Genomic DNA, 27,996 nt, shown 5'->3' with positions numbered 1-27,996 from the left:
TGTGAGTTGGAGGGAGCCTCAGGAGATAGTTCACCAGCCTGGATGTAGAGGGCAGGCTGGGTGGCAGCTGTGTCCTTATAGGAAGCTTCAGCTTGTCCTGTAGAGCTTCAGGTATCACCCTTGAAGGTAGGATGATACCCCTTTCCTCACTACACTACTCTAGTCTAATAGCTCCACTCTTCAGAGGCAGGGGCTAGGCTCTTCCTGCTCTGGTATGGGCTAGACAGAGATTTACTCACTCACTCACTACATAGACGGAGAGACTTCTCTCAGTCTAACTCTCTAAGAGTGCTCCAGAACATTCTGGGCCAGAGGTTTTATTACCTCCCTTTGGTCAGGTGGTGGCTGCTCCTCCAATCACATCTCAGCTACAGAGCACAGGATGTAACACAGACATTGGTTGACATAATTACATCATACATTAACATCTGCCTTGCCAGGCAGGATTAACCACTGCAATTTCCCCTTTGATCCTATAAGGACCATGTAGTGTAATATGGTGTTACCTACAGGTGGGACGTATTCGCAAGCACTACCTCGCCATTGCATCGGCGAGGGTGTTGCATACCCCGGGGGCAATTGAAAGAGCCGCCCTCGGCTCGACTACAGATGTTTTGGGGCACAGAGGGGGCTAAGGGCACTTCGAGGAAGTGCAGGCTATGTGAGGTGTAGGGACAAACCGCCCATGGTCCTGGAGACAGGCACCTGGGTTGGTGTCGGACTAAGACAAAAATATGTAGCTGTATGACAGTTGGTCGCTGACGCCATTAAACCGAACTGTACAGTAGGAAAGGTGTGGTGTCATGTCCTGTAATCCACTCCTTGCACCAAGGCCTGTATATTTGTTTGATCAACGCTTCTTCCCTGGCGGCAATTATATAGTGTATATATGCATACATTGGCATATGTGACACAATAAAACATTGTACTACATAGAGACGATCCGACACAGCCACACTACAACCTGAAAAGCCTATGAAAGGGTTAATGCAGACTACTGGCATATATGACAGTGTGCAAACAGGTTAATTCACATTGGCTTAGGAGCCCAATGGGTACACATCTTGAACGTTACAAACGTTACAGAGGTGGATAGGCTACTCAGGGTAGCACGGTAGCAAATGTCTCTTTTCCTGGAAAGAAAAGGCATAAAAAGTGCATGCAGAATGTCCGTACCTAAAAAGGAAGGCATTAAGTGCAAAATAATAGTCAATAGCAATAGCAACTTTTCCCTGGAGTATCTGGCAAAAGTCTCTCAGAAGGTCTCTACTGACAAAGTCCATCTTCTGGGTACAGCCCTTGATGTGGGGGAAAAGTGCAATGAAGAAGCAAAGGGTCTCCTCTTTTTTTTGGAGAGGGACAGAGTCCTTTGAAGAAATCTCTGCTGTGGCAGAGGAAGGGTGCTATCATAGCACATGACAATAATCAGTTCAAGGTATGTCTCTTGACTGAGATAAATAAGGGTAAGAGTCTCAGGAAAGTCTCTGGCTCTTTGGGGTAAGTGGAGATATACACAATATTTACATAGTACAATACCTGAAGTGGGCTACAGCCCTTCAGGGGTTACTCTGCATCGCTGGGTTCAACAAAGACAGGATCCGGCTCCAGCGGGGAGTCCTGTGTATCCTCAGCGGGAGTAGATGCCGGCTGGGGACACCCGGTGGCAGTAGTGGGTACTGCAGGTGCAGCAACATCCTCCGGACCTTCAGGGGGAGGAGCGCTGTCGCCCGGGGTGTCGGCTGTTCCAGCCGGGGGCTCAACTGAGCCAGGGACCACAGAGGGGTCCAGGAAGAAATAAATGGGAACCTGCGGCAGCGCCGCGGCTCCTTCCGGCTCCGGTTCTTCTGGGGCCGGGTCATCACCCCACTGGTAGGTGACAATTGGAGAAGAGGGCCTAGTGGAAGCCTCCGGACAAGGCTCACCAGCCGGGATGTCCTCACCTACGGAAGAGCCGCGGGACCTGGCTATGCTCCCAGCAGGGGAACCGTTGGGGGTGGCGCCCTGTATCATGCCCGGCCCATGGATGGCAATGGGACCCGTACTCACGATTACCGTGGATGGGGCATTCACATGGGTCACCGCCCGGGGACTTGCAGCCGAGGAGGAAGAGGTGTTCGGAGACTCCGGCCACTCGTCGTCCTCATACCAGTCGTCCTGCGGGTAGTAGCGGTCCTCATCGGAGTCGGGGATCCGGATCACTCCAGCCGCCCAGGGTCCTCGCGGTCCTTCCTGCAGGGAGAACTCTATACACTCGCCTGGCTTGAGGTTGTGCTGGCTCTCCGGCAGATCAGGCCTCTTGACGGACCGGCGGGGTATAAATACTTCCCGTCCGGTATAGTCCTGGGTAGCGAAGCCATAGCCCTTCCGCTTGTCGAAGAACCTGACCATGCCGGTGGTGCGGTTCTTCTCGACCCAAGCTCCAGCTGTGGATCGGCCGGCCATATACTGCTGGGCCTCCTTTTCTCGGCGTCGCTGGTCCGAGACAGCGTCTCGGAGTCGCCGGCGGGCGGCCTCACCTCGGCCTCGAGGCTGCGGAGGTCCCGGTGCTGGGGCTCGTGGCTCCGGTGCAGGCTCGGATCTCCTGGGGCGACAGGTAGGTGCCGGAACAGGAGCAGGAACCACCGGAGGGTCAGGAACCACCCTAGCGGGGCTAGCAGGCCGCGTAGCCGGAGGGGTAGACCTCGGAGCAGGTGGAGCGGTCGTACTAGGCCCAGGCGTTGGCTCCGCAGGAGTCGGGGCCTCTCCACGTGGCGCCTCCACGTGGGCCCGCGCTACCGGGATGGCAGCCGGGATAGGGACCAGGATCCGCCCGGGAGGAATCGGGTAGTGCGTCACCGTCTGGTAGCAGGTCCGGGTGACGAAAGCCCGAGTAATTCCTCGATGCAGCCGATGTCCAGCGGAAGGTCGTCGGACGGGCTGTGCAGAGACGACCACCATCGTTTCAAAGACTTCGTAGAAGTCTGGTCGCTCCACAGGAGGGAAGGGCGGAGGACCCCACATGATGCAGTCCTCACCGCTCAACATCCACTTGAGAACTGGCGCTTCTCTGAGGCAGGGCAGGACGTCCGCCTCGGGCCAGGGGGTGGAGTCTGAGTCCTTCCCGCCAAGAGCTGTGGCGGGCTCTAATTTTTCCTGCGCCACAGGAGGCGGGGTTCACGCCATTCGCGCGTGGGTGGAGCTTTGTGCGTCATCTGGATTTCCCGCCAGTGAAGGTTTTGGCGGGCTTGAATTATCTGCTGCGCCACAGTTTCTGAGGTAAAAATCTTCAGGCGCGGCAGCGCCGGATGTAGCAGAGCGGGTACAGTTCTTGCCAGGATTAACCTCTGGAGTGCTGGAGCGACGCTCGGCAGCACGTGGCAGCAGTATAACGCAGTTCAGAAACACACAAGTCCTTAGGCCTAAACCCGGATGGCAGCAGGGTTAGGCAGCACAGTCTTTTAATAAAGGAAAGTCTTTAATGCCGTAATAAGGCACAGAAGTCTATATCCTGTTCGTGACGCCACTTGCAACATCCCCCACCGGGGCCTAGCCCTTGCGGGGAGGCCTGAAGTCAGCCGGGGCCCGCGGTACCGGAGTGGCTGGCGGTTGCGGCCTAAGCACGCTATTGTCACGGTGCTTGGTACGGGGAACCGGAGGGCTGTCCTACAGCCTGGCAGGTCTCCAGCAGGGAGGTGTTGGCAAGAAAAGATGAGGGAGAGGCTGCTATAGCGGATCTCCCTGGGGCAACCCCTTAATGTCCCAAGTGTGAGTCTCTGGGTGATGGACAGGGTGCCGGTGATGAAGGCAGCCGTATTAGCAGGGACCAGACGGAGGCAGAAGTTGAAGCAAACAACTTACAGTTTATTGCAACCGGCAGGAACTGCAGAAAACGAGCCTTTAACAGGTAGATGGAGTGCCGAGATGTGAGTTGGAGGGAGCCTCAGGAGATAGTTCACCAGCCTGGATGTAGAGGGCAGGCTGGGTGGCAGCTGTGTCCTTATAGGAAGCTTCAGCTTGTCCTGTAGAGCTTCAGGTATCACCCTTGAAGGTAGGATGATACCCCTTTCCTCACTACACTACTCTAGTCTAATAGCTCCACTCTTCAGAGGCAGGGGCTAGGCTCTTCCTGCTCTGGTATGGGCTAGACAGAGATTTACTCACTCACTCACTACATAGACGGAGAGACTTCTCTCAGTCTAACTCTCTAAGAGTGCTCCAGAACATTCTGGGCCAGAGGTTTTATTACCTCCCTTTGGTCAGGTGGTGGCTGCTCCTCCAATCACATCTCAGCTACAGAGCACAGGATGTAACACAGACATTGGTTGACATAATTACATCATACATTAACATCTGCCTTGCCAGGCAGGATTAACCACTGCAATTTCCCCTTTGATCCTATAAGGACCATGTAGTGTAATATGGTGTTACCTACAGGTGGGACGTATTCGCAAGCACTACCTCGCCATTGCATCGGCGAGGGTGTTGCACAAGCTTTTCAGACATACATTTCCTGCTCCCTAGCCATCTTCCTGTTTATATCTTAAAGGGGTTTGCCCATAAATGAAAATTCTCAAATTTCAATCGACTAGTGATGTTAACACAATAAAGATAATTTTTAACCCTTTACTTTACAATTTTACTCAGTTTTATTGCTGTTTTAGCTCTAGTGCTATGAGATGCTGTGTGCTGACAATGGGGGTCATTTACTAAGGGCCCGATTCGCGTTTTCCCGACGTGTTACCCGAATATTTCCGATTTGCGCCGATTGTACCTGAATTGCCCCGGGATTTTGGCGCACGCGATCGGATTGTGGCGCATCGGCGCCGGCATGCGCGCGACGGAAATCGGGGGGCGTGGCCGAACGAAAACCCGACGTATTCGGAAAAACCGCCGCATTTAAGAACCGAAAATGTGTCGCTCGGGACCCGCTTACCTTCACTCAGACGGCCTCGGTGAATTCCGGCGCGTTAAAATGCTTTTCAGCGCAGCAGCGCCACCTGGTGGACGGCGGAGGAACTACCTTATTAAATCCCGGCCGGACCCGAATCCAGTGCAGAGAACCCGCCGCTGGATCGCGACTGGACCGGGTAAGTAAATGTGCCCCAATGTGTTTAGATTTTCAGGGCAGAGGTTTATATACACTTTCCTTTAGCTTCTGAACATTCACTACTATCTGACACATAGAAAGAGAGATGAGAGATGATGAGATACACGAGATGCATATAACACATGACAGTCTCCAGCTCTGCTACATCTCAGAGAAGAGCTCAGCTCCACAGCGTCAGACAGAAAAGCAAGATGGCTGCTGACCCTAAAGTCAGAAGATACAGGGTTGGAAACCAGGGGCAACTGAAATTGTGCACACCAGGACTGATAGCGACAGGTTGAACTTATATCTGTGTGCTGTATTTTTGTTAATAACAATGAATTTGAGAAAATGTTAATTTGTTATCCTGAGTACATTTAAGAAACTTGTATTCATGGGAATACCCTTTTAATGCAAAAAACTTCATAGTGCACCATGGTTGTGGTCCCGACTAATAGGACCCACATCAATCATGAGAAATGATCCGGAAGTTAGTGAGGATGAGGAACCCATTCTCACTTACTGAATGGAGCGTCAGGTTGAGTATTCATCTATCTGCTACATTCAATTCCATTGAAATGCAGAGTAAGGCACATGGTTACCGCCAGCACTCTCAAGAACCTCTTTTGTGGATTAAGTACTGGGTTTTGGTAGAAGCATTCAAGAGCAAACAATTGGTGAGCTGATCAACAATTCCCTCGTGTGTTTAAGTTGGTACAACTCCTTTGATAAAGGATCATTTGTGGATGTGTGTTCCTTCTTAATCTATCTGCTAACACATAAAACATCAGGCTGTGAATACCTAAAGGCTCCATCGTAGTCCTGGTACAGATTCTGCCCACACTGATTTTCATCACTGCTGTTTCCATTGCAAAGACCACAAAGAGAGGGGAGTGATAAAGTTTGAGCTCCAGGTACACAACTTCTGGAGAAGAAATCACTGACTCCTTTAAGCAAAAATAGAATTTGTAAATATCCAAAGTTTGAATATATAATAAAATATAGGTTCTTTTCATTGACAATGGGCCAAACACTTTAACCAAACAGGTTTGTTATCATAAGTACATTGTGAGACACAGAGATTCTAAGACGGAGGATAAAAAAACACTAATGGCCGACATAAATTCTAAATCTTTTTTCAAGTTTTTTTCTAGTTTTGATTCAAAATTATATTTCTACTCCTACCTTTTGGTATGTCACAGGAAATGGCAGACATGCGTCCGCTTTCAATAAGATACCCGATTGGTACATTCCATCCTGAAGTCTTTTCATAACCAGTGTGACAAGATTTTGTACCTTGCAGATTATTTATTGTTATGGTGGAATTCTTCCTGACAACAGCCACTGCATAATATGACGTCCCCACACCTGTAGGTAACATTTATATACATTAATTACTCAACAGAAAAACAATTTGTCCTTGATAAGTGAAGGGGAAATTACCTAAAAAGCCGTTGGGTAAATGGAGATCATTATATGCATACGATTACTGACACAATGCACCAAGAAGTTGTTAGAATTGCATTAAACTTCTTAATATTAGCACAAAATGATGAGTTGATTGGAAACATTGTACATTTAAAAGTAGGCCTTAGTAGCTTGCTGGGCTATCTCTAGCCTGGACACAACATGAGATAGGGTTCGGCATGGAGTCATCAGCAAAAATAGTCATATTAAACCTCTCTCAGTTTTTTATGAAGCAGCTTAAACTGGTCCAGATCATGTTCTTTCTATGTACCTGCAGGGAGGTATCAAACAGATAATAAACTTTGAATTGAGATGTAAATAGGTTGCATAAAATCAATAATGTGGTTAATTTAGCACTGAAGTCAAGCTCTCCCTGCCTCAGAATCTGCTGTAATTGACTGCCCTGCATCCAGCAATATCAATGACCAGTTCTCCTGAGGTCAAGTACAATCACACATGAGGGAAGTTATCAGGTGGGTAGAGTTTGACAGTGCTAACTCTCCATCTCTGTGACTTTATACAACTCATTGACATTTTACTTCAAAGTTGTGCACAGATGTTGCACCTGGGTCTGTAGATCCTGAAGACTTGCAGATTGCAGAAGCTGGCCCCCTAGCTGGCCCGAAATGTGCTTGATTGGCAATAAATCTGATTACTGGACAGGCCCAGGAAGGAACCCGAGTGGACAAATAGGAACCTTTTTTATATTCTAATTGCTATCCTTCTATTTTACTATATTCTGTAAGAAGCACCTATATACTAGTGGTCCCTAGTAATGTGCCACCAAAACTCCTTGCTTCAGAAGTACAGATGGAATGGAGCAGTTTCCTCCATTTTACACTGAACACCAAGACATCTTGGCGAAACGTACGTTGGGTCGGACCCTGACTATAGTGTAAGGGTAGAATCAATATAGGGACAGTGTAGGTAGCAATGGCCACTTTACCCTCCATCCATCCACTGGGTCTACACCGGTACTCCACAGCGGAGTGCCCATTGCACCCGCCCACACTCTGTAGTTAGGTCACCACCAGAACGCTGCAGCTCCATCAATGTTGCCTGAGACATCATCCAGGCAGCAGAGTTCTGAGAGGAGGAAACTGCTCAGTGTGGTACAGTTTCTGAGGCAAGGGGCTTTGGTGGCACACTATTAGGGACCAGTGGTATATAGCTGCCTTCTAGAGAATATAATAAATGTAAGGTGATCACCTATAATATAAAAATTGTCCACTCTGGTTCCCACATGGGTGTGTCATAAGCCAGTGGGACATAGTTATTTATTCTGCCAGCAGAGGTTTAATCAAGGGGAGCCCCATGCGCAATATACAATATTCAATACTGTACACACAGTCGTGAGCCATATCTAATGCATGCTTAATGCATCAGCACCAATATATTTTTTGTGAGCACTTCATCATTCTATATTCCTTTTAAATGGTATTTAATAAAAGTGATGTTTTAATATGCATGAACACACTTCTTTCCCATTCCCCTTCCTTCTTCTATAAAACATGAAGGGTTAAAGAGTTTTGAAGTAATCCAACATTTCTATATGAGTGCGTTGGTTTTTCTCAATGATTTTATATGCAAAGTGCAGAATATGTAGCACCACTTACCTTGATCATATACTTCTCCAACCACTGGCTTTAGGTTGTACCACCTTCCAGCTTTATATGTCAGGATGCCACTGACAGTAACAGCATCTGCCTTATTATCCTGTATAATGTAATAACAGGGTAAGGTATGGCTCCAGTAAAATACAGAATTTTTTTTTTTTGGTTTCTTTCCTTAAAGGGAACCTGTCACCAGAACAATGTTTTTAGGTTCTCCCATGAGCCCAGAGTCAATACCAAATATATCTCAAACCAGGATTTCTGACTTGTTTCTTTCAAGCAATAACTTTTATAAAACTTTACCTGGCTCCCTGCCTAGTCGCCCCATGGGCGTGGTCATTGTTTCTCAAAGTAAGTGCCCCCTCCACAAACAGCTCGTCCTCCTCGATTTTGAATTTAAAAATGCACATCCCTGCATATTCTTGCAGACCTGTTGATTCAATTAGTTGAGCACAGGGTTACGGAGGCTACGCAACTCCCAACGGAGTTTGCATACCTGCATCCGCCTGACTATCAACCCTTTGTTGAACTAGGCGCATGCGCAGATAGAGTGAAGACCGTTGGCGCTGTTAAGTCAGGTGCCCCTAAGTACAAGAGCTACTACATGTTGCACAAAACAATTGCCTAACAAATACAATCATAAACATTCAGGTATCTTTCTGTCCTACAATACTCAGGATATCAACATATAAAACTGAGTATCCGTGTAGTGAATGCCATAATGTAAAAATGTCCTAATGTCGCAATTGCTGCTTTGCAACATTTTGGAACCCATAAAATGTTAATAAAACGTGATTAAAAGGTCAACGAGTTCTCAAAATCATTTCAATGAAAACATCTGCCCATCTTGCTCAGCTCTATACACTGAAGTATAAAAAAATACCAGGTTTCAGTAAATATGGAGAAATGAGGTATCTCTATAATCATATTGAGCCAAAAAAGGGGGAGGTGGAGTTCAATGGGACAATTGTAAAAGCCAAATCACATAAGAAAATGCGGCAACTAAATTTTTTTGTGCATATCACAATTTGGAACTTTTTTGGCAGATTCCCAGTAGATCACATGGAATATTAAATAGTTCAGAAAACAAAGCCCTTAAAACATATATTCAAGGGGAGGGAATGTGTCAGGTCTTTTACTGTACATCAGTGCCTTACACATGTCACCACTATGCTTCACTTCCCCCGGAATTATCTTGGATAGTCGTTCAGAGTGAGTGTTTTGCCACACCGGAGGTTGTGTGGACAACTCTATTTCACTTCCTGTGCATTCAGGGAGGGTTTATTAAAAGTGATAACTAAATGACCTTGAGTGCCCTCAAAGGGAAACTGTGAGCAGAAATATACCTAATTAACCACTACCAGTATGTTGTCAAGCAGTTGAGCAGCTTCCACATCATATTTCTTTCATGACCCAGTGTGATGGCATTATCCAGAAAATCAACTTTGAAGTGAGTGTAAATTTGTTGTATAAAGTCAAGGACGCAGAGAGCATAACACTGAATTCAAGCTTTTCCTGTCTGCGAAAGCCCCCTTCACTGCAATTGATAGTCCTGCACCCAGAGACATCACTAACCAGATCTTCTAAAGTATGGTGCACAATGTAAGTCACATGAGGTGGTGTTCAGAGGAAGGGAGAGCTTGATTTCCATGTTAAACTCCTTGACTTATACTACCAATTTACATTTCACTTCAAAGTTGATTTTCTGGGTGATGGAAACAAGATCTGTAAGGTGTAACAGATAACTAGACAACATGCTGGTAGTAGTTTATTAGGCCAGTTTCAGATGACTGGCTCCCTTTAACGGGTCTGGAATGTCACATGGGGCCTGGCAGTTTTCTGTGAATTAGCTCTTACTAGCCAAGTAGGTGGTTGCCTCCAATTGTTTCTGAAAAACCACCCATTTAGCATGAGTTTATTCACATAAATATTTTGTAGTGGGTAAATGGATTTTTTTTTTTTTACAAAAACAGCAATTTTATAACATGAGGAAGATCATTTTGCATTTTAAAGTTTTCCTGTTTTAAGTAGTTTATTCCTTGTATAATAAAAAGCTGTAAAATACTCAAACATACTCTCTGTTTTTATTATCATGAACATACGATACTAATGGGGTCTACTCACGCTCACAAACTTGATACAGTTTAGTGGTGAACTTCCCTCTACACAGGACAAAGCTGGGACAATCTTTGCTTCAGTGAAGGCCTTTTTCATGTCATTGCACTTTGTCTTCTCTGCTTCAGAGACGGTGCACCACCGAATTTCATCCAGACAAAAGACTGGGGGAAAAAAAAGGTTTTTATTGTTTTTCTCTAAAACGATTATTTTTGAAAAATGGCCATGATTTTTATTAAACTGTTGTAATCTCTTAATATTAGGAGCACGCTAGCTGTGCAGGCCAACCATCCAACCGAAATGACCCTCACAATGGTACAACACATCAGCGGCCAAACTATATTAAGTCAATCTGGAGACCTATTTACCGCTTTCATTGGCAGAAATTCTCATGTTCTCATTCTCATACTCCAAACTTTACAATGTCACTCACTACATGAACAACTATTTATACCAGGCTTTCTCTCGGATACTGTTTCCATCCAAATTTTTCCTAGCTCCATATGCTACACAATGCTCTTCTGTAAAAATTGTTTCCACTTGGTTTCATCATGACATACTCACCCAAAATTAGTTGCTTACAGGGGATTTCAGTGCAAAAATCTGTTTCCCAACAAAAAAAAAAACACCTAGGCTCTGATTCTTCATTCTATTGATTAATTAAGTGTTCTAAAAAATGGCATTTATTCCCTTTTCAAACTTATCGGAGAAATATGTCTGATTACCTTGTAGCTGTAAAGTGATCCCTACTTATAATATTGGAACCTGTGAGCTGTGCTGGAAATCCCTTTGAATTTAATAGAGTAGTCGACAAGTTTCCCTCCAGCGCTTAGACTGCTGTGGAGAAGCTAACAGCTCCTGCCGCTCTGCCCTGAGTTTACTGTAGGATAGGCCATCAGCAGGGTCTGCTCCAGGTTTCAGTAGGCCCCTGGGCAACAGAGCCTCATTGGGTCCGTTTGTAGTGAACTAACATGGCTGCATTAAAAATTCTGAAACTTAAACAGTCTCCTGTTCCCTAAAACAGAGGTCCCCAACCGCCGGTCCGTGGACCAGGACCGGTCCTCTGGAGTTTATCAGCCGGTCCGCCCTGCGCCTGGTCAGAGCTCGCTCTGTGTGGATTTATAATGTTTTCTGCCATAGCCGTGACAGCTCGCAGCTTCCGGCACAGAACATTATACAGGACGGGGTGGGGCGTCGGGCGGGTCTTAGTGACGCAGCCCTCCACAGCACAGCATGGTACCTGTTGTACGTGATGCGGTCCTCCTGCACAGCATGATGTGTTCCTGAAGGGGTGGGGCGGCAGGCTCTCCTTACTGACACGCCACCGGCAGAACATGTTATTTGGGGCGTGCTGGGGCAGCAGACTGGCTTCAGTGATGCGGCTCCCGGTACCGGTGTTCAGTGTGTAGCGCTGCTAAGCAGCAGCGCTGTATACACTGATGCTCAATGTACAATGCTGCTACTTAGCAGCGCTGTACACAGAGGTCCCGCCAGTATCCTCCCCATACAGTGCTGTCTGGTGCATATAGCAGTGCTAGTAGCAGCGCTGTACACAGAGGTCCCGCCAGTATCCTCCCCATACAGTGCTGTCTGGTGCATATAGCAGTGCTGTACACTGGGTTTTCTGCCATGACAACAGCAAAAATGAGATTACGGAGTAGACTGGACATAAGGAACACACTTCGGGTTTCACTGTCTCCCATCACCCCTAGATGGGACCGTCTTGTTGCAGGAAAACAAGCCCAGTGCTCCCACTGATTCAGGGAAACAAGCTTGAATCACATTCTCATTATAAATGTCATAATTATATGATAAGTATGCACTAAGCTCCACCCCTCCATAACCCCACCCCATATGACCAAAGCCCCGCCCCACCGGTCCATGGAAAACTGGTCTAGCTTAAAGCCGGTCCCTGGTGCAAAAAAGGTTGGGGACCTCTGCCCTAAAATATTCCCTAGTTTATCATACCAAACATCCCCTCTCAGGGGTATTTTATATAAAGCCCCCCTCAACCTCTATGGAATCATTAGATACAGCCCCCTTATGTAAATCCCTATGTGGGCCCCCCAGGAGCTCTGTGCCCCGGCACTTGCCCAGGTAAACTAAGTGCTGGTGCTGGCCCTGGCCAGAGTTTGTAGAGTTCTCTCTGTGTGGGTTTCCTCTGGGTCATCCGGCTTCCTCCCGCACTCCAAAAACATACTAGTTGGTTGATTAGATTGTGAGCCCCTTGGGGACAAGGACTGATTTGGCAATCTCTGTGCAGCGCTGTTTAATCTGTGTGCGCTATATAAATAAAGGAATTACTATTATCAGTATAATTTTCAGCCCAACCCTATCCTACTGAGTGCATTTTCATTATATTCTGTGAAATATTACATAGTGAAAATCACTGATATCTTACTAGCAGCACATACTGGAAATATTCAGATACACATGGTCATATCTTTAAAAGTGAAATCCTTGCTTCCTATGGGACTTGTGAACTTGCAGCTGTTTTTGCAAGATGATTGCAGACAAAAGACTAATTGAAAAACATACCTTATATAAAGGACCAGTTAGATCAGTGGGATTTCATCATAACTTAGCCTGTGTAATGGTCTGTTGATGACAGGAGATGGGATTCCAGCTAATTATGGTACAGCATTAAATACATGCTATTGTCTAATGAAGAACACATTGCATGTATTATCTATCTCACTTTGTCAATGTAGCATGAACTCAAATGAGATCTAGTGGTGGTCCCCAAACATAAAATACAATACTTATACTATATCAAGTGTGAAAAGGAAACAAATATACTGCTTATTAATACAACGTTACACCAGAACAGTGCTACAGATGTCACCCTGCTGTTAGGGCAGGCATGACATTGCTCTCATAGGCATATACATGGATGTCCCAGATACGGAAGTCCTTATAAGCATAGTATATAGAATGAGCATATATAGAGTAGCTTTGGCTAAAACAGTTATGATGACAAGTTTCCAACTTGTAGCTGGTAGAAAAGAAATACTACATATAAGTACAAAACATACTATAAACAAAATATAATTGTTTCAGTGAAAACTGAAACTTAAAATATTTTTCAAAAATTAAGGAAACAAAATAGGACCATTTATAACCCCTCTCCCTCCCCAGACAGGGTTGTGTACCAATTTCTAGGACAATTAAAGGAGTTTTCCCATGAAAGAAAATTCTCACATTTCTATCCCCTTGTGATGTTAGCACAATAAAGATCATTTTATCCCATTACTTTACAATTTCACTCAGTTTTATTGCTGTTTTAGCCTTTATCACTCAGTGACGATCAGAGTAATATACCAGGGAGTGGGCATGGACTCTCTAAGCAGACACATAATGACCCATCTATTTCTGTGGGGTAACAATGTGGTTACATTATCAGGGTACAGGTGTATATACACTTTCATCTGGCTTCTGACATTGTACTAATTATCTTCTTATCATTGTACGAACACTCTGACACATAGAGAGAATCAGAGATGCATGAGATTATACAGATTCTGACAGACTTTTACACTGTTACACTGTGAGCCATGTTACATCTCACAGATATGTGCCTGCCTCCCCCTTCCCCCGAATCACTTATTTCCTTGTAGTTTGCAGCCTCTCTCCCTGCTCACAATCTCCTGACAGGAGGTGATCAGAGCACAGAGCAGAGAGACAGAAATCTAATCTGCACGATCCCACACAGGAATCCAAGATGGCCGCCACCCAACCCTAAGTCAGAAGTTACTGGGCCGTGTTTAGGGGAAACTGAAATTCTGTACAGCAGGACTGATAGTTACAGGTTGGACTTATATCTGCGAAATTCTGAATTGTTGTTAATAACAGTGAATTAGAGAATGTATTATTATGTTATCCTGAGTACATATAAGAAACTTATAGGGAATACCCATTTAAAGCAACATTGGTTTGGAGCAAATAGATTTGGAGTTTAATAGTTTAATTAAAAATGTCATCAAAGTTGCAGCCATTTTAATCTTGGATGATTCATACATCAAATGTATTGCTACTTCAAATGAGTTGGTGATCTGTGGAAAAGTCAGTATCATGAACAGGGCATATTATATAATAATGTATGTTCCCTTCCATACAGCTTACATCATGTACACATATTACTTCATTCAGAGGTGTGAAAGTAGCTTACTGAGATCATACCTGTGAGCATTAACAGGCAACATTCAGACTTTGTACAGTAAGAGTCTTCAGGTGTGTAAGCTTACTACAGTGTCGCCATGTGTGCAAAGTACACTGCAATGAACATTCCTGCACTGTGCCCAAATCCAGGATTGCTCCTAACGCTGTCTTGTAGCACTACAGATACATTACATTATATTATATTTTGGCTCTAGTGATATAACTTATCACTCCTTGGTTAAATGTCTTGAAAATACTTTGACATTTTAAGAATCATTTATATTGAACTGTTCAAAAAACGTATATAGTGAAGTATGTAGTAATGAGAAAAATAAAGCACACCCCACTTTGAATTCTGTAGTTTATGTACAACAAGGTAACAAAGTCTGGTAATTATAAAGTCTTAAAACGGAGTAAATAAAGCTTCAGATGTGCAGGAACACAGATCAGATTCTTCAGCGTCTATAAGCAGTTACCTACTGAATGCAATATGTGACCATATAAATAGTTGTATTAGTAATAGAAATGGCACATCTGGTCATCTGACCCTAACTGATTTTAAATTGACATGTAGGCATATACTGGGTCAGTTGAAGGCACCTTTACATCAGATTTGCTACTTATTCTTTTTATTTCACTGGACAAGCAACCCATTTAACTGATTCTTTCTTACATACTGGGTTCAGTAGATATCTGAAATATCAGGTAAGTAGAACCTAAGAAATAAGAGTCCTCCAAAGCAGGAGACACTCTTACCAATGATACATGTTAACCTCCTTCATAAAGCCCACGTATAGAATGGGAAAACCTCTTTACAAATGTGGTTAGTAATCACTCATTGTTAATGATTAGATAATATACACTTACATTGGCTGCTTGTGTTAATCATTACTAAACCTGATAAACCACTATCTAAAGCTCCTGACAATAAATATGACAAGAAAGATGGAAAATGGGAACTTTGTGCTTCCATGGTGAAATAGTCATAAGCTTGTAAATGAGACAAGTTCATCCAATAATTCTTAATATTAACCAGGTTATATCCTCTCCACAAATAAAATTGACAAGCAAATGTTTTATTTGCTCTAATTGACTCTTTCCAACAAAACAAGAGAAGAAAAGACTGAAAAGTGCAAACAAACACTAAAGAACTACACAACCTTACTGCACTGTATGGAATTATTAAAGGAGAGCACTAGCATCATAGGGTCTGGTTATAATGGAAGTTATAACAGGTTCACATACTTTACTTTTCAACTGTTGCCTCGAAATAATTTGCAAAAGTTTGAAATTAAATAAAAGTATCAGTCAATTTTAAAGGACATCTACTATCAGATTACCTGATGCTTGATGTGTATCACTCAACTCCCGTCCCGTGCCTGTTACCAGCAAGCTTCTTTTATTATTTCTTAAAATGGCACATTTTCATCAAAATGATAGTTTTAAAAATATGCAAATCAGCTTGAGGAGCTCTGCAGAGCACCTAGAGGCTCCGAAGCCAGCTAATTTATGCACGCCTCTATGCCTCCTGACACCGCCTACAATCTGCTATGAGAGCCGCTGACATCACCAGATCTCTCTCTCGAAACCTTGCGATGCGTCATAACACCTCTCGACGGATGAGAACTGCGGCTGCGCAAGGAGACCAAGGAGGGAGAAGAGCCAGTCACTGTTCTCATCTGTTAGCGCAAGGAGACCACGAGCTTACTGGAAACGGGGAGGTGAGTGATACACATCTACCATCAGGGAATCTGATAGTAGATGTCCTTTAAGAATTTATCTAAACTGTGAGGATTGATCTCATTGTAACTGAATTAAATGAAATTTTTATACTCCAGTTATTACTTTTCTGTAAAAAGGATTCCTGTTTAGTATCGGTATTTACTCTCTAATGTTCTCCTTCTTAAAGGAAATCATCATTTATTTAAAAGCATTTAACCAAATAATATTTTCACTAACCTTTTTTATTTTTATGACTCTTTCCCCTTTTGTACGGCTCAACAGTTTTTGGTAAAGTGGGTGTGGCAGGGCACATGGTGGGGATCCCCTCGGAAACTGTATTCACTACAGGCGGTCCCCTACTTAGTAACACCCGACTTACAGACGATCCCGCAGTTACTTACAAACGGACCTCTGGATGTTGGTAATTTACTATACTATAGCCTTAGGCTACAATTAATGGCTCTAACACTTATCACAGGTGTCTGTAATTAAGCTTTATTATTAATCCTGGAGCTACAATTAATTATTAATTTTCTGGAGCTACAATTACAAAATATACAGTTCCGACTTACATACAAATTCAACTTAAGAACAAACCTGCAGAACCTATCTTGTACGTAACCTGGGGACTGCCTGTATAGCTGCAATGCCCAGGAATGCTGCACAGGATATGTTAGTAAATTCTGCATTTTGTGCACTAGCACATGGATTATTAAATGACATGTTATATCTGTTATAGAGGCAATAATGGTGTTTTCTAATGAGGTGTTTGTTTCTATTGCAATGTTATGTAAGCGGCTCTATGGAAAATCGCTACAGAATTAATAATTCTCAGTCTACTCTGCAGGGTACTCTGCAACCTTTTCAAACAAAAATCATAGAAAATTCTTTTTTAATTGTTTAAAAAAATGTTTCTTTTCTGGTCACAACTTCCTTCTAATAGAAGAGAACAATGGAAATGAATAAAGCTGATGTCAATATGGCCTAAGATGGATTGCACTATGCCCAGGTGGACCCAGCCTTTCAATGTATGACCATGTATGTGCATGATATACAATCTCCCTATGGCATTTTACGGAGTTGGCTTTAGACAGTCCATTCAGACTTCTGGAACATTTGTTTTTATATTTAAGAAAAACGTGGAGTTGAGGGGATTGGAGGAAATAGAATATTTGCAAAAGAAGAATAGTCAGAGAATCTAATGTAACAAGGTAGAACAAAATAACTTATGGTCTTGTTATAACAAATAAACCTGAAAAGATATTAAGGCAACAGTCACTTCATTTTTACATACAGTGTCAACTATTATTTCATAGCACAACTGTTTACAGTTAGGGTTGGTGATAAAGCAAGCCACTGAGTCACCTAAAATTATTGATCTACATTTAGCTGGAAACAAACAAAAGTTTGTTCTAAACACACAAAAAATGTACACTCTGCACCCCATCTTGAAAGAAGAAAAACAGAGATGTAGATATTTTTGCTAATTTTTTAAACAAGAAAAACTGAAATATCACATGGTCATAAGTATTCAGACCCTTTGCTCAGTATTGAATAGAAACTAGTACAGCCAATCTTGGGAATGATGCAGCAAGTTTTTCACACCTGGATTTGGGGATCCTCTCCAGTTCCCTCAGGTTAGATGGTGAATGTAGGTGGAAGCCATTTTCAAGTCTCTCCAGAGATGTTGAATTGGGTTTAGGTCGGGCTGTGGCTGGGCCAGTCAAGAATAGTCACAGAATTGTTTTGAAGCCACTGCTTTGTTATTTTAGCTGTGTGCTTAGAGTAATTGAGGCATATTTATCAGGATCTCTGTGCCACGTCAGTGGAGTAGAAGCCCTGAAACAATCACAAATGACAGCTTATTGCTGGCACCCATGACTATTTTGCCCTCATCGCCACCTTCACGCCAGGCAGGGTGGGGCGCCAACGTATGATGGATATCCTCCATTGTCTTGTTGGAATCCTTTGGCCCAGTCTGAGGTCCAGAGCACTCTGGAAGAGGTTTTCATCCAGGATCTCTGTACTTGGCCGCATTCATCTTTTCTTCAATTGCAACCAGTCGTCCTGTGTCTCCAGCTGAAAAACACCCCCATAGCATGATGCTGCCACCATGTTTCACTGTTGCGATTGTATTTGGCAGGAGATGAGCAGTAAAAAGAAAAATGAGTTATTCAGCTCACTGACCTATATCTTCATTTCCAATCGGTAGCGTGGTGGAGAGTGCATGGAAGAGTTAAAGCTGTGCTGAATAAGTTGAAGTAATTCAGGAAAAAGAAGGGTTGGGCTCCAGCACTTCAAAAAAGATTTCTGTATTAGTTTTACCCCTTAACGACCTGGCCTTTTTTTGTTTTTTCATTTCTATTTTTCACTCCCCACCTTCAAAAATCTATAACTTTATATATCTTTTTTTTACTTTTACACGTAAAAAGCTGTGTGACAGCTTATTTTCTGTGTAACAAATTGCACTTCATAGTGACCGTATGTAATATTCCATGCTGTGTACTGGGCAGCAGGAAAAACATTCCAAATGCAGTGAAAAAGGTGAAAAAACGCATTTGCGCCGTTTTCTTGTGGGCTTGGATTTTACAGCTTTGGTTGTGGTCCCCAAATGACATGTCTACTTTATTCTTTTGGTCGGTGCAATCATGGGGATACCAAATTTGTATAGGTTTTATAATGTTTTCATACATTTACAAAAATTAAAACCACCTGTACAAAAATATTTTTGGGGATTTTGCCATCTTCTGGCGCCAAATGCTTTGGTTTACTGTGCTGTTGGTGGTGTCATTTTTTTGCAACTTTTGATGACGTTTTCATTGCTATCATTTTTAGGACTGTATGACCTTTTGATCACTTTTTATTGATTTTTTTAAAATATTTTTCAAAATGGCAAAAAAAGTGCCATTTTCAACTTTGGGTGCCATTTTCCGTTACGGGGTTAAACACAGTGAAAAACCGTTATTATATTTTGATAGATCGGGCATATTCGTACCTTATGTGTTTATGATTTTTACTGTTTATTAATATTTATGTCAGTTCTAGGGAAAGGGGGGTGATTTGAACTTTTAGGTTTTTTTAAACTTTTTTTTATTTTTACTTTTACTGTTTTTCAGACTACATAGGGTAATTTAACCCTAGGTTGTCTAATTGATCCTACCATATACTGCCATACTACAGTATAGCAGTGTATGTGGATTTTCCTCCTCATTCATTACAATGTGCTGATAGCACATTGTAATGAAAGAGTTAAAACGAGACAGCCTCAAAAAGACTCAAGACTGTCATGATGACAGATCGCCGTTCCCAGATGACATCACAGCCCATGCGCCGCCATCATTTTGAAGCTGCTGGCAGCATTGCCGGCAGCGAACGGTGGTAAAACACCCGCAATATGCAGCCAAGACTTACTGGCTCAGCCCGCGAGCCCTCTCCATGCACCGGGACCCAACACACGCCGTACCAGTATGGCGCATGTTGGTAGGGGGTTAAAAGATAATTCTTATTCCATATGATTTTAAAAAATCACTATATAAAATCGCTACAGAAGGATGGTTTTATCCACACTTACCGCTTAGCATTAACAGCCAAAAGTCCAATCTTTGTCTCATTAGGCCACAGAATCTTCTTTTTCATAGTCTGGGAGTCCTTCATATGTTTTTTTTTTTTAAACTGTATGCAGCTTTCATATGTCTTGCATCGAGGTGAGGCTTACATCGGCACACTCTGCAATAGTCAGGAATGGTGGATAGTTGACTTTGTGGAACTTTCTCCCATCTCCGGAGCTCAGGCACAGTGATCTGGAGGTTCTTTAATCACTCTCACCAAAGCTCTTCACTCACGATTGCTTACTTACTTACAGATTGATTTTCCCTTCATGGCTTCAGTGAACCATTCTTTTCAATAGGCTTTTTCAAACATCTAAAGTCTTTTTTTTTCTAGGTGATCCCGGCATGTCAACATTAAAGGAGACCAATGTAGTAATGGGAATGAAGAGGAGCGCACGTGATTATTTCTGGTTTGTTTTTTGTTATTCTAAATCGTAAGGGGTGAATGGTAGAGTAATCTATATTTGCAATAAAAAAAAATGGGGGTACCTATTTAAGATTTTAAAGTTATCCTACCCTCACTCCCAGGTGGTAGGAGTATGGGCCCGAGTTTAGTATCATTAGATATATTTTTGAATGATATTTGACACATATATTCTAAGTTTTTATGTGATGTGTATTTTTTTTTTTCTTTATATAACAATTTTTAACAGTAAGTGGAGTAGAATATGCATATAAGCAAGACAGGAGAACAAATAGAACAAAAGATTGCATATATGTGACATGACCGCAGAAACACGGTCAGGCTTAGGTTTTTACCGTCAGCTGCGCTGGGCGGCCAAGCGTTCGCTGGTGTGCCCAGGAAGGCCAAATACAGAAAGAAGGGGGGGACAAGGTGTTTTCCAAGGGGAAAAAGAAAAAGGACGTGGGGGGAGGTTGGGAAAGGGGTGGGGGGAAGGAGGGATAAAGGGGGAGGACAGAGAAGAGTGGGGAAGGGAGAAAAAAAGAAAGAAAGAAAAAAAAAAGGGGGGGGGGGGAGCCCGGCCACAGACAGGGACCGGTGGGGTTGGGGATTTATGGGATCTCCAGGCAGCCAGGGCAGCCACTGGGTGGGCGTCCATGTAGGTGGGCTCACTATTCGCCAGTGGCCAGGAGGGACCTGAAAGCGGTTGATTGCCTGAACTGGGTCCAGGGAAGCCAGGTCTTGTGGAATTTCTCAAATGTGTCATGAATTGAGGCAGTGAGTTCTTCCATGAGCATTATTTCGTTAACCTTCGAAAGCCAGAGGGACACAGACGGGGCGACCGTTTGTCGCCACAAAAGGGGAATGCATGATCTTGCCGTCATAACGAGGAAGCGGAGAAGCGAGCGCTTGTATACCTGGAGTGAGATCTCGCTATGTTGAAGAAGGAATAGAGCCGCATCGAGGGGCAGAGAGTAGTCATCAATCTGCCTAATCGTAGATTGGACTGCGTCCCAAAAGGGAGTCAAAGTGGGACATGACCAGAAAGTGTGAAGGAACGTGCCCTCCGCCGCCCTACACCTCCAGCATGTCGGGTCCGTATCTGGAAACAGGCTATGGAGTCTGGACGGAACCCGATACCATCTGGATAGCAATTTGTAGTTACCTTCTTGGAAGTGTGAGCTGATAGATGACTCGTGAGATAGAGAGAAAATTCGCTCCCTTTGCTCTGGTGTAAACGTCACTTGGAGATCTTGTGATGTGTATTTTGAGAGATATTGCGCCGTCCAAACTATTTTGTTACACTCTGTATATACAATATATACACATATATATATATATATATATATTAGACATTGGTCATTTAGTTCTCGGCTATATAGAGACTTCTGTAGCACTACTGGCAGCTGCAAACATCTCAATGTATTACTTTGTACTGCAGCTAAATATCTAAAATCAATCAGTTGGACTACAAGAAGTCTTTGTTTCACCCTAGCCTCAAATTTGCAGTACCTGTGCACAATTCACTGTGCAAAATGTACCTTAGTTCTCATGGGGGCTGGGGCTGATCATTCAATGATCCACACTGAACTATCTGCTCATAGGATACATGCAGATGTACTCATTTGGAGGAAATAATGAATTATTGCTGTTATCTTCTGTTTTCACAATTTTCAAAAGGTATAAGTAAAATAGTGAATTACATGAAATGAGCTTCTTAGTAATGGCTTATACACACAGACGTGACCCATAAAAACAGACTTTTGTTCTAATTTTTTGGCCGATATGTATTCATAAAAGGTTGGTAGATAAAATGAGAATGCTTGGACTAGGGGAAAATCTATGTATTTGGGAAAACAATTAGCTTAGTGATAGAAAATAGAGGGTCATCAATAATGGCACATTGTCAGATTGGGTAGAAGTTACCAGTGGAGTGCCACAGGGGTCAGTATTGAGGCCACTTTTTAATATTTTTGGTTTACACAGTGAAGTTTCAATATTTGCAGATGATAAGTTGTGTAAAGTAACTGTAAAGTAAATACCAAGGCTGATATTACAATATTTGGGCCGATATTTGGGACATTGAAACAAGAAGTGCAATTATATTCTAAACAGTCAATTACTTGGTAAAACTGGAGCTGAAAAGGACTTGGGGGTATTGGTGGATGGTAAACTTAATTTTAGTGACCAGAAATAGGCATCTGATGCGAAAGTAAATAAAATGATGGGATTTATCAAGAGAGGAATAGATTCTCATGATAAGGACATAGTTTTGCCCTTATATAATTGCCTGGTCAGACCACACATGGAATATTGTGTACAGTTTTGGGCTTCAGTACATAAAAAGGACATAGTAGAACTGGAACAAGTGCAGAGGAGAGCACCCTAGATTATTAGGGGAATGGGGGGCTAGAATACAATGACAGATTACAAAATTTTGGGTTATTCATCTAAGAAAAAAGACTGCTTGAATGGGCAGTAGTAGGATCTCTTCAAACAGGATAAGGGGGCATCCTTTACGCCTAGAGGAGAGGCGATTCTATTATTCTTTACTGTAAGAGCAGTGAGACTATGGAACTCTCTGCCGCAGGAGGTTGTTATGGAGGACTCTATGTACATGTTCAATAGAGGCCTGGTTTAAGGGAGCAAAAATATCACGGGTTATGGGGAAAAAACATTTGTTTAAAGGACACTTACACTCACCGGCCACTTTATAAGGTACACCATGCTAATAACGGTTTGGACCCCCTTTTGCCTTCAGAACTGCCTCAATTCTTAGTGGCATAGATTCAACAAGGTGCTGGAAGCATTCCTCAGAGATTTTGGTCCATATTGACATGATGGCATCACACAGTTGCCGCAGATTTGTCTGCTGCACATCCATGATGCGAATCTCCCGTTCCACCACATCCCAAAGATGCTCTATTGGATTGAGATCTTGTGACTGTGGAAGCCATTTGAGTACAGTGAACTCATTGTCATGTTCAAGAAACCAGTCTGAGATGATTCCAGCTTTATGACATGGCGCATTATCCTGCTGAAAGTAGCCATTAGATGTTGGGTACATTGTGGTCATAAAGGGATGGACATGGTCAGCAACAATACTCAGGTAGGCTGTGGCATTGCAACGATGCTCAATTGGTACCAAGGGGCCCAAAGAGTTCCAAGAAAATATTTAATTTATAAAAAGTGAGCAATAGGTTGCACAGTTCTCAAAATGGTAGCAATGAAAATGCAAGCTCATTTAACAAAAAATTATATTTTTGTACAGCACAGCTCTGTACACCGAAGTATTAAAATGTTATTAGGGTCAGAAGATGGTTTTAATTTTTGGAAAACACAATAAACCTGTATAAATTTGGTATCACCGTAATTGTATTGAACCAAAGAATAATGTAGACATCATTTAGAGCCCACAAGAAAGTGATGTAAATCCGTTTTTTGCCAATTTCACCATATTTGGAATTTTTTTGCCAGCTTCTCAGTGCTCGGCATGGAATAATAAATAACGTCACTGAGAAATAAAATTTGTAATGCAGAAAATAAGCCTTCACACAGCTCTGTACATGAAAAATAAAATAAAAAAGGTATAGCTTTTTGAAGGTGGGGAGCAAAAAATGAACAAAAAAAAAAGATGTGACCCGAGGGGTTAATCTTTAGTCTGGGACTTTGCATCAGTTTTTTTTTCTTTTGGGCGTGTTTTATTTCTCTTAGGGGGTAAAATATTTGGCATTTATTTAGTTTTGTGCGTCTTTGTTGTTTTTTGAAACTTCTTAAAAAACAAAAGTTGCAGTCTTGAGTTACCCACAAAATTCTATTTCCTACATCTGCTCGGAACTGGAGTTTATTTGCACAAAAATGCTACTTTTTCACACATCCACATCTGCATTTTAAAAGATATATTAGGCTCATCACTGAAAAAAAAAAGTCCGGGTGAGTGAAAAATTTTTTCACAAATATTCAAAGGCGCAAAATTAAGAGAAATATAAAGAAAAAGCTAAGATAACTGACCCCTAGGAAAAAGGTGCTTAAATTCACCAATCAAATGTAACATAGCATCACAACCAAGCTAAAGTCATAATATAGCTTAGTAGAATTAGCTATTACATATACCGGTAATATATTGTTGTAATGCTATATAATGCATTAATTACTGTACAGAAAATTTTATTTGATGCGTTTCTGGACATTCCTATCCTGGGACTCCAGCACAACACACAGTTTTGGAGCAACTCCTATTCTCAACAGTTTTTTAATTATTTTTATTTTTTTTACTAATTCTTACAATAAAACAGTATAAACTAGGATAAGGCAACCACAAGATATGTCACATCTTGCAATGAAATGTTTTTTTAGTGTGTCAAAAACTGGTGCCCACTTCTTATAAATGTCGTGTCAAAGTTTTAGATATTACAAAAGTAGCAAGGCACAGAGATTCTAAAACCTTTAGAGCTTACACAGTTTTCTGACACTTTCTTTGCAGACACTCAAATTCTAATAGTTCTCTAACATCTCAGAGGCATTTGCTACACAACATGCCAGAAAATGTAACTGTACGGTAAAATGATAAGAATTATGATCTTTACTATGCAAATAGATCATTAACTTTCACAGGTAAGAAAAGGCTCAGAACCCGTGTTCTCCAGTGGCCATTGATTCTCATGTAATATCAATAACTCATCAAATTATAATGAATATTAAGACAACAAATATCATTTACTGCTTTCATGCAGGCTATAAATCATTAAAGTTTTATAATCTATATTCTAGATATTATACACCATAGAGTGAAAGAAAAATCAAAATAGTTGTCAGCTTAGATTTGTAAGAGAACACTCACTTGTCCGGGAGAAGTAAAATATGAAAACTAAACTTTTCCAGATCATGTTTCCTAGTGATCCGGACTACAACCTCTCCAAGGTGCTTTAAGAAAGGGACTGTTGTATTGCAGGCATCTACTCTTATGAAAAGTTTTCGGGTGATCACGCCTGCTCCGTGCTGGCCAGGTTCCACATCCAGGAGTGATTGACTAAAGGGCAAAGAGGGGCTGGCAGATGGAAATCACCAGGGAAAAATGTCTGAAGTCATCACAGTCTTCCACTCAGGGAACAGCCATTGCGTAACTCCCTCAATAAAGTGCCTGTAATAATTCACAGTGGATTTGCAGACACAAACTAGGTTAATGGTCATATATACATCTAGCTACTACAAAAATTGATTTTTGTTTCTGTAACCACATAGGTGAACTAAAGAATTCAGCAAAACAAGCTTTGTATATTATATATATATCTCTTACAAATGTCTACACGCAATGGGGAATGGTTTCATTTGGCTTGAGTCAGAACCTAATTTGTGATTAAGTTCCGATTTTTAATTTTTTTATGTCGGTTCTTGCAATGTGGAAATTGACACAGAACTTTCAACACAGGATGAAATCCAGGCAGTCAGGCTTACATGGCCACTGTCATAGGGGGAAGCTTTGAGCTACAGTCCAACTCCTGGCCCTCAATAGCGATCAGCGCTGTGTGTGGCTGATCACTGGACGCAGGCAGCAATCTTGCTGTTGCCTGCGTCCTTTGTGCGACCCAGGCGCCTGGGTCATAGAGAGGAAGGGATACTGGCATCCACCAGCACATTGAAGAGTGTGTAAGCACGGTGCGACAGAGGGCAGGTAGGTGAGTATCCATTCCTTTTTGCTGTGCTGTGATTACCCACCTACTGGGGGAGCATGTGCTGTGGCTACATACCGTATAAACATTGTTAATACACTTTGTGCCATGTTATATGAAGACACCCTTAATTAATGTGTTAGTGGGTGCTGTATATAATTCTATCACAGGGTTAATTCCAGGGAACTATATATAGGGGAATGAATTTATGAAGCATGTATATGTTATGTTGCATAATAGTGTAAGATGGGAACTAAAGTGGGGGGTGCAAATATCCTGTCAGTCATCCGATCGCTTATTCAAGCCTCCACACTTGTATTGCAGTGTAAGTAACTGAGCATGCTCAGTTACACACAGCCGGGTCCTGCCAGGAAGGCAGAACCCAGCGGGGAGAGAAGCCTGCATTCTCGGGTCACTCGTCGGGACCCGGGGCAGCGGCAGGAGGGATCGGATCCCCCGGTGCTTGACCGCGGCGTGTAAGAGGTTAAACACCCGGGATCAGAGTTTTTCCGATCCCGGGTGTTAGTGCCGGGTCTGGGCTGTGACATCACAGCCCGACACCGGCACCAGCGAGACCCGGTGTCCCGAAATCTTCTTCTGACGCGCCACCGTAGAAAGGCGTACGCGTCAGAAGAAGTACCCTTAATGACCGCCGTAAAAAGCCGATGGGGCGGTCATTAAGGGGTTAATACTGGTAGCCATGGATCCCTAGAGTGTGTAGGGGCCAATCTTTGTTTTATTGTAGCCAATTGGTTCTTAAACTTGCTCATTAACCGGTTAAGGACCGGGCCCTTTCCTGTTTTTTCATGTCCATTTTTCACTCCCCACCTTCAAAAATCTATAACCTTTTTATTTTTACACGTAAAGAGCTGTTTGATGGCTTGTTTTCTGCGTAACAAATTGCACTTCATAGTGATGGTATTAAATATTCCATCCAGTGTACTCGGAAGCGGGGAAAAAATTCCAAATGCAGTGAAAATAGTGAAAAAACGCATTTGCGCTATTTTCTTGTGGGCTTGGATATTACGGCTTTCACTGAGCTCCCCAAATGACATGTCTACTTTATTCTTTGGGTCGGTACGATTAAGGGGATACCAAATTTGTATAGGTTTTATAATGTTTTCATACATTTACAAAAATTAAAACCTGTACAAAAATAATTTTTTGGGATTTTGCCAACTTCTGGCGCTAATAACTTTTTTATACTTTGGTGTACGGAGCTGTGGGTGGTGTAATTTTTTGCGACATTTGATAATATTTTGAATGATATCATTTTTAGGACTGTGAGCCCTCTCCATGCAGCGCGACCCGACCGCCGCCGTGAATACACGGAGGGCGGTCACGAACCGGTTAATGTACACACCGCACCCCATCTTGACAGAAAAGAAACAAATGTAAATATTTTTGCTAATTTATTAAAACAGGAAAAACTGAAATATCAGACTTCAGATCCTTTGCAGGGATATTTAAATCACATGCTGCCTATTTCCTTCTGATCCCCTTTAAGATGGCTCTACTCCTTCATTGGGGACCAGTTGTGTTTAATTAAACTGATTGCACTTTATTAAGACTTCACAGCTCACAGTGCATTTCAGGGAATATAAGAATCATGAGGAACTGTGTGCGAGGCATAGATCTGGCAAAGGTTACAAAAGAATTTCTGCAGCACAGTGGTCTCTATAACCCATAAATGGAAGTAGTTTGGGACGACAACAACTCTTCCTACTTCGAACACAAATAAGAAGCTCTGGAGAAACTTGACAATGGCTGTCCACCAACATTCACCATCCAACCTTAGGGAACTGGAGAGGACCTGCAAAGAAGAATGGCAGAGGATGCCCAAATCAAGGTGTAAAAAAACGTGTTATATCATACCCAAGATGACTTATGGCTGTACTAAATCAAAAGGTGCTTCTACTCAATACTAAGCAAAAGGTCTGAATACTTATGACAATGTGATATTTCAGTGTTTCTGGTTTAATAAATTAGCAAAAATATTTACATTTTTTTTTTTTGTCTGTGAGGATGGGGTGCAGAGTGTACATTAATGAGCAAAGAAAGAATGTTTTGATCTTACCAATTGTCTACAATGAAACCGCACCCACTGTATATACATAAGGTGAATGTCAAACCAAACTGCTGACCATTTAATGTGGACAATGGTTTCCTGAAGCGG

The 27,996-nt window shown here is 42.6% G+C and overlaps 1 protein-coding gene across 1 annotated transcript in view; it reads right to left on the bottom strand.

Annotated features, from left to right (window-relative positions):
- Nucleotides 1-25,313, bottom strand: part of MELTF (melanotransferrin) — a 50,868-nt gene extending 25,555 nt beyond the window's left edge. Inside the window, exons 1-5 of the mRNA XM_072142685.1 lie at nucleotides 24,992-25,313; nucleotides 10,270-10,424; nucleotides 8,149-8,248; nucleotides 6,251-6,433; nucleotides 5,868-6,012 (exon numbers count right to left, since the gene is read on the bottom strand). Of these exons, the coding sequence (XP_071998786.1) occupies nucleotides 5,868-6,012; nucleotides 6,251-6,433; nucleotides 8,149-8,248; nucleotides 10,270-10,424; nucleotides 24,992-25,037 (629 nt within the window). The 5' untranslated portion in view covers nucleotides 25,038-25,313. The remainder of the gene's footprint in view (nucleotides 1-5,867; nucleotides 6,013-6,250; nucleotides 6,434-8,148; nucleotides 8,249-10,269; nucleotides 10,425-24,991) is intronic.
- Nucleotides 25,314-27,996: the final 2,683 nt, after the last annotated feature.

Source organism: Engystomops pustulosus, chromosome 3 (genome assembly GCF_040894005.1).
Source record: "Engystomops pustulosus chromosome 3, aEngPut4.maternal, whole genome shotgun sequence".
Lineage (NCBI taxonomy): Eukaryota > Metazoa > Chordata > Amphibia > Anura > Leptodactylidae > Engystomops > Engystomops pustulosus.
This window is presented reverse-complemented; position numbering and strand designations above follow the sequence as displayed.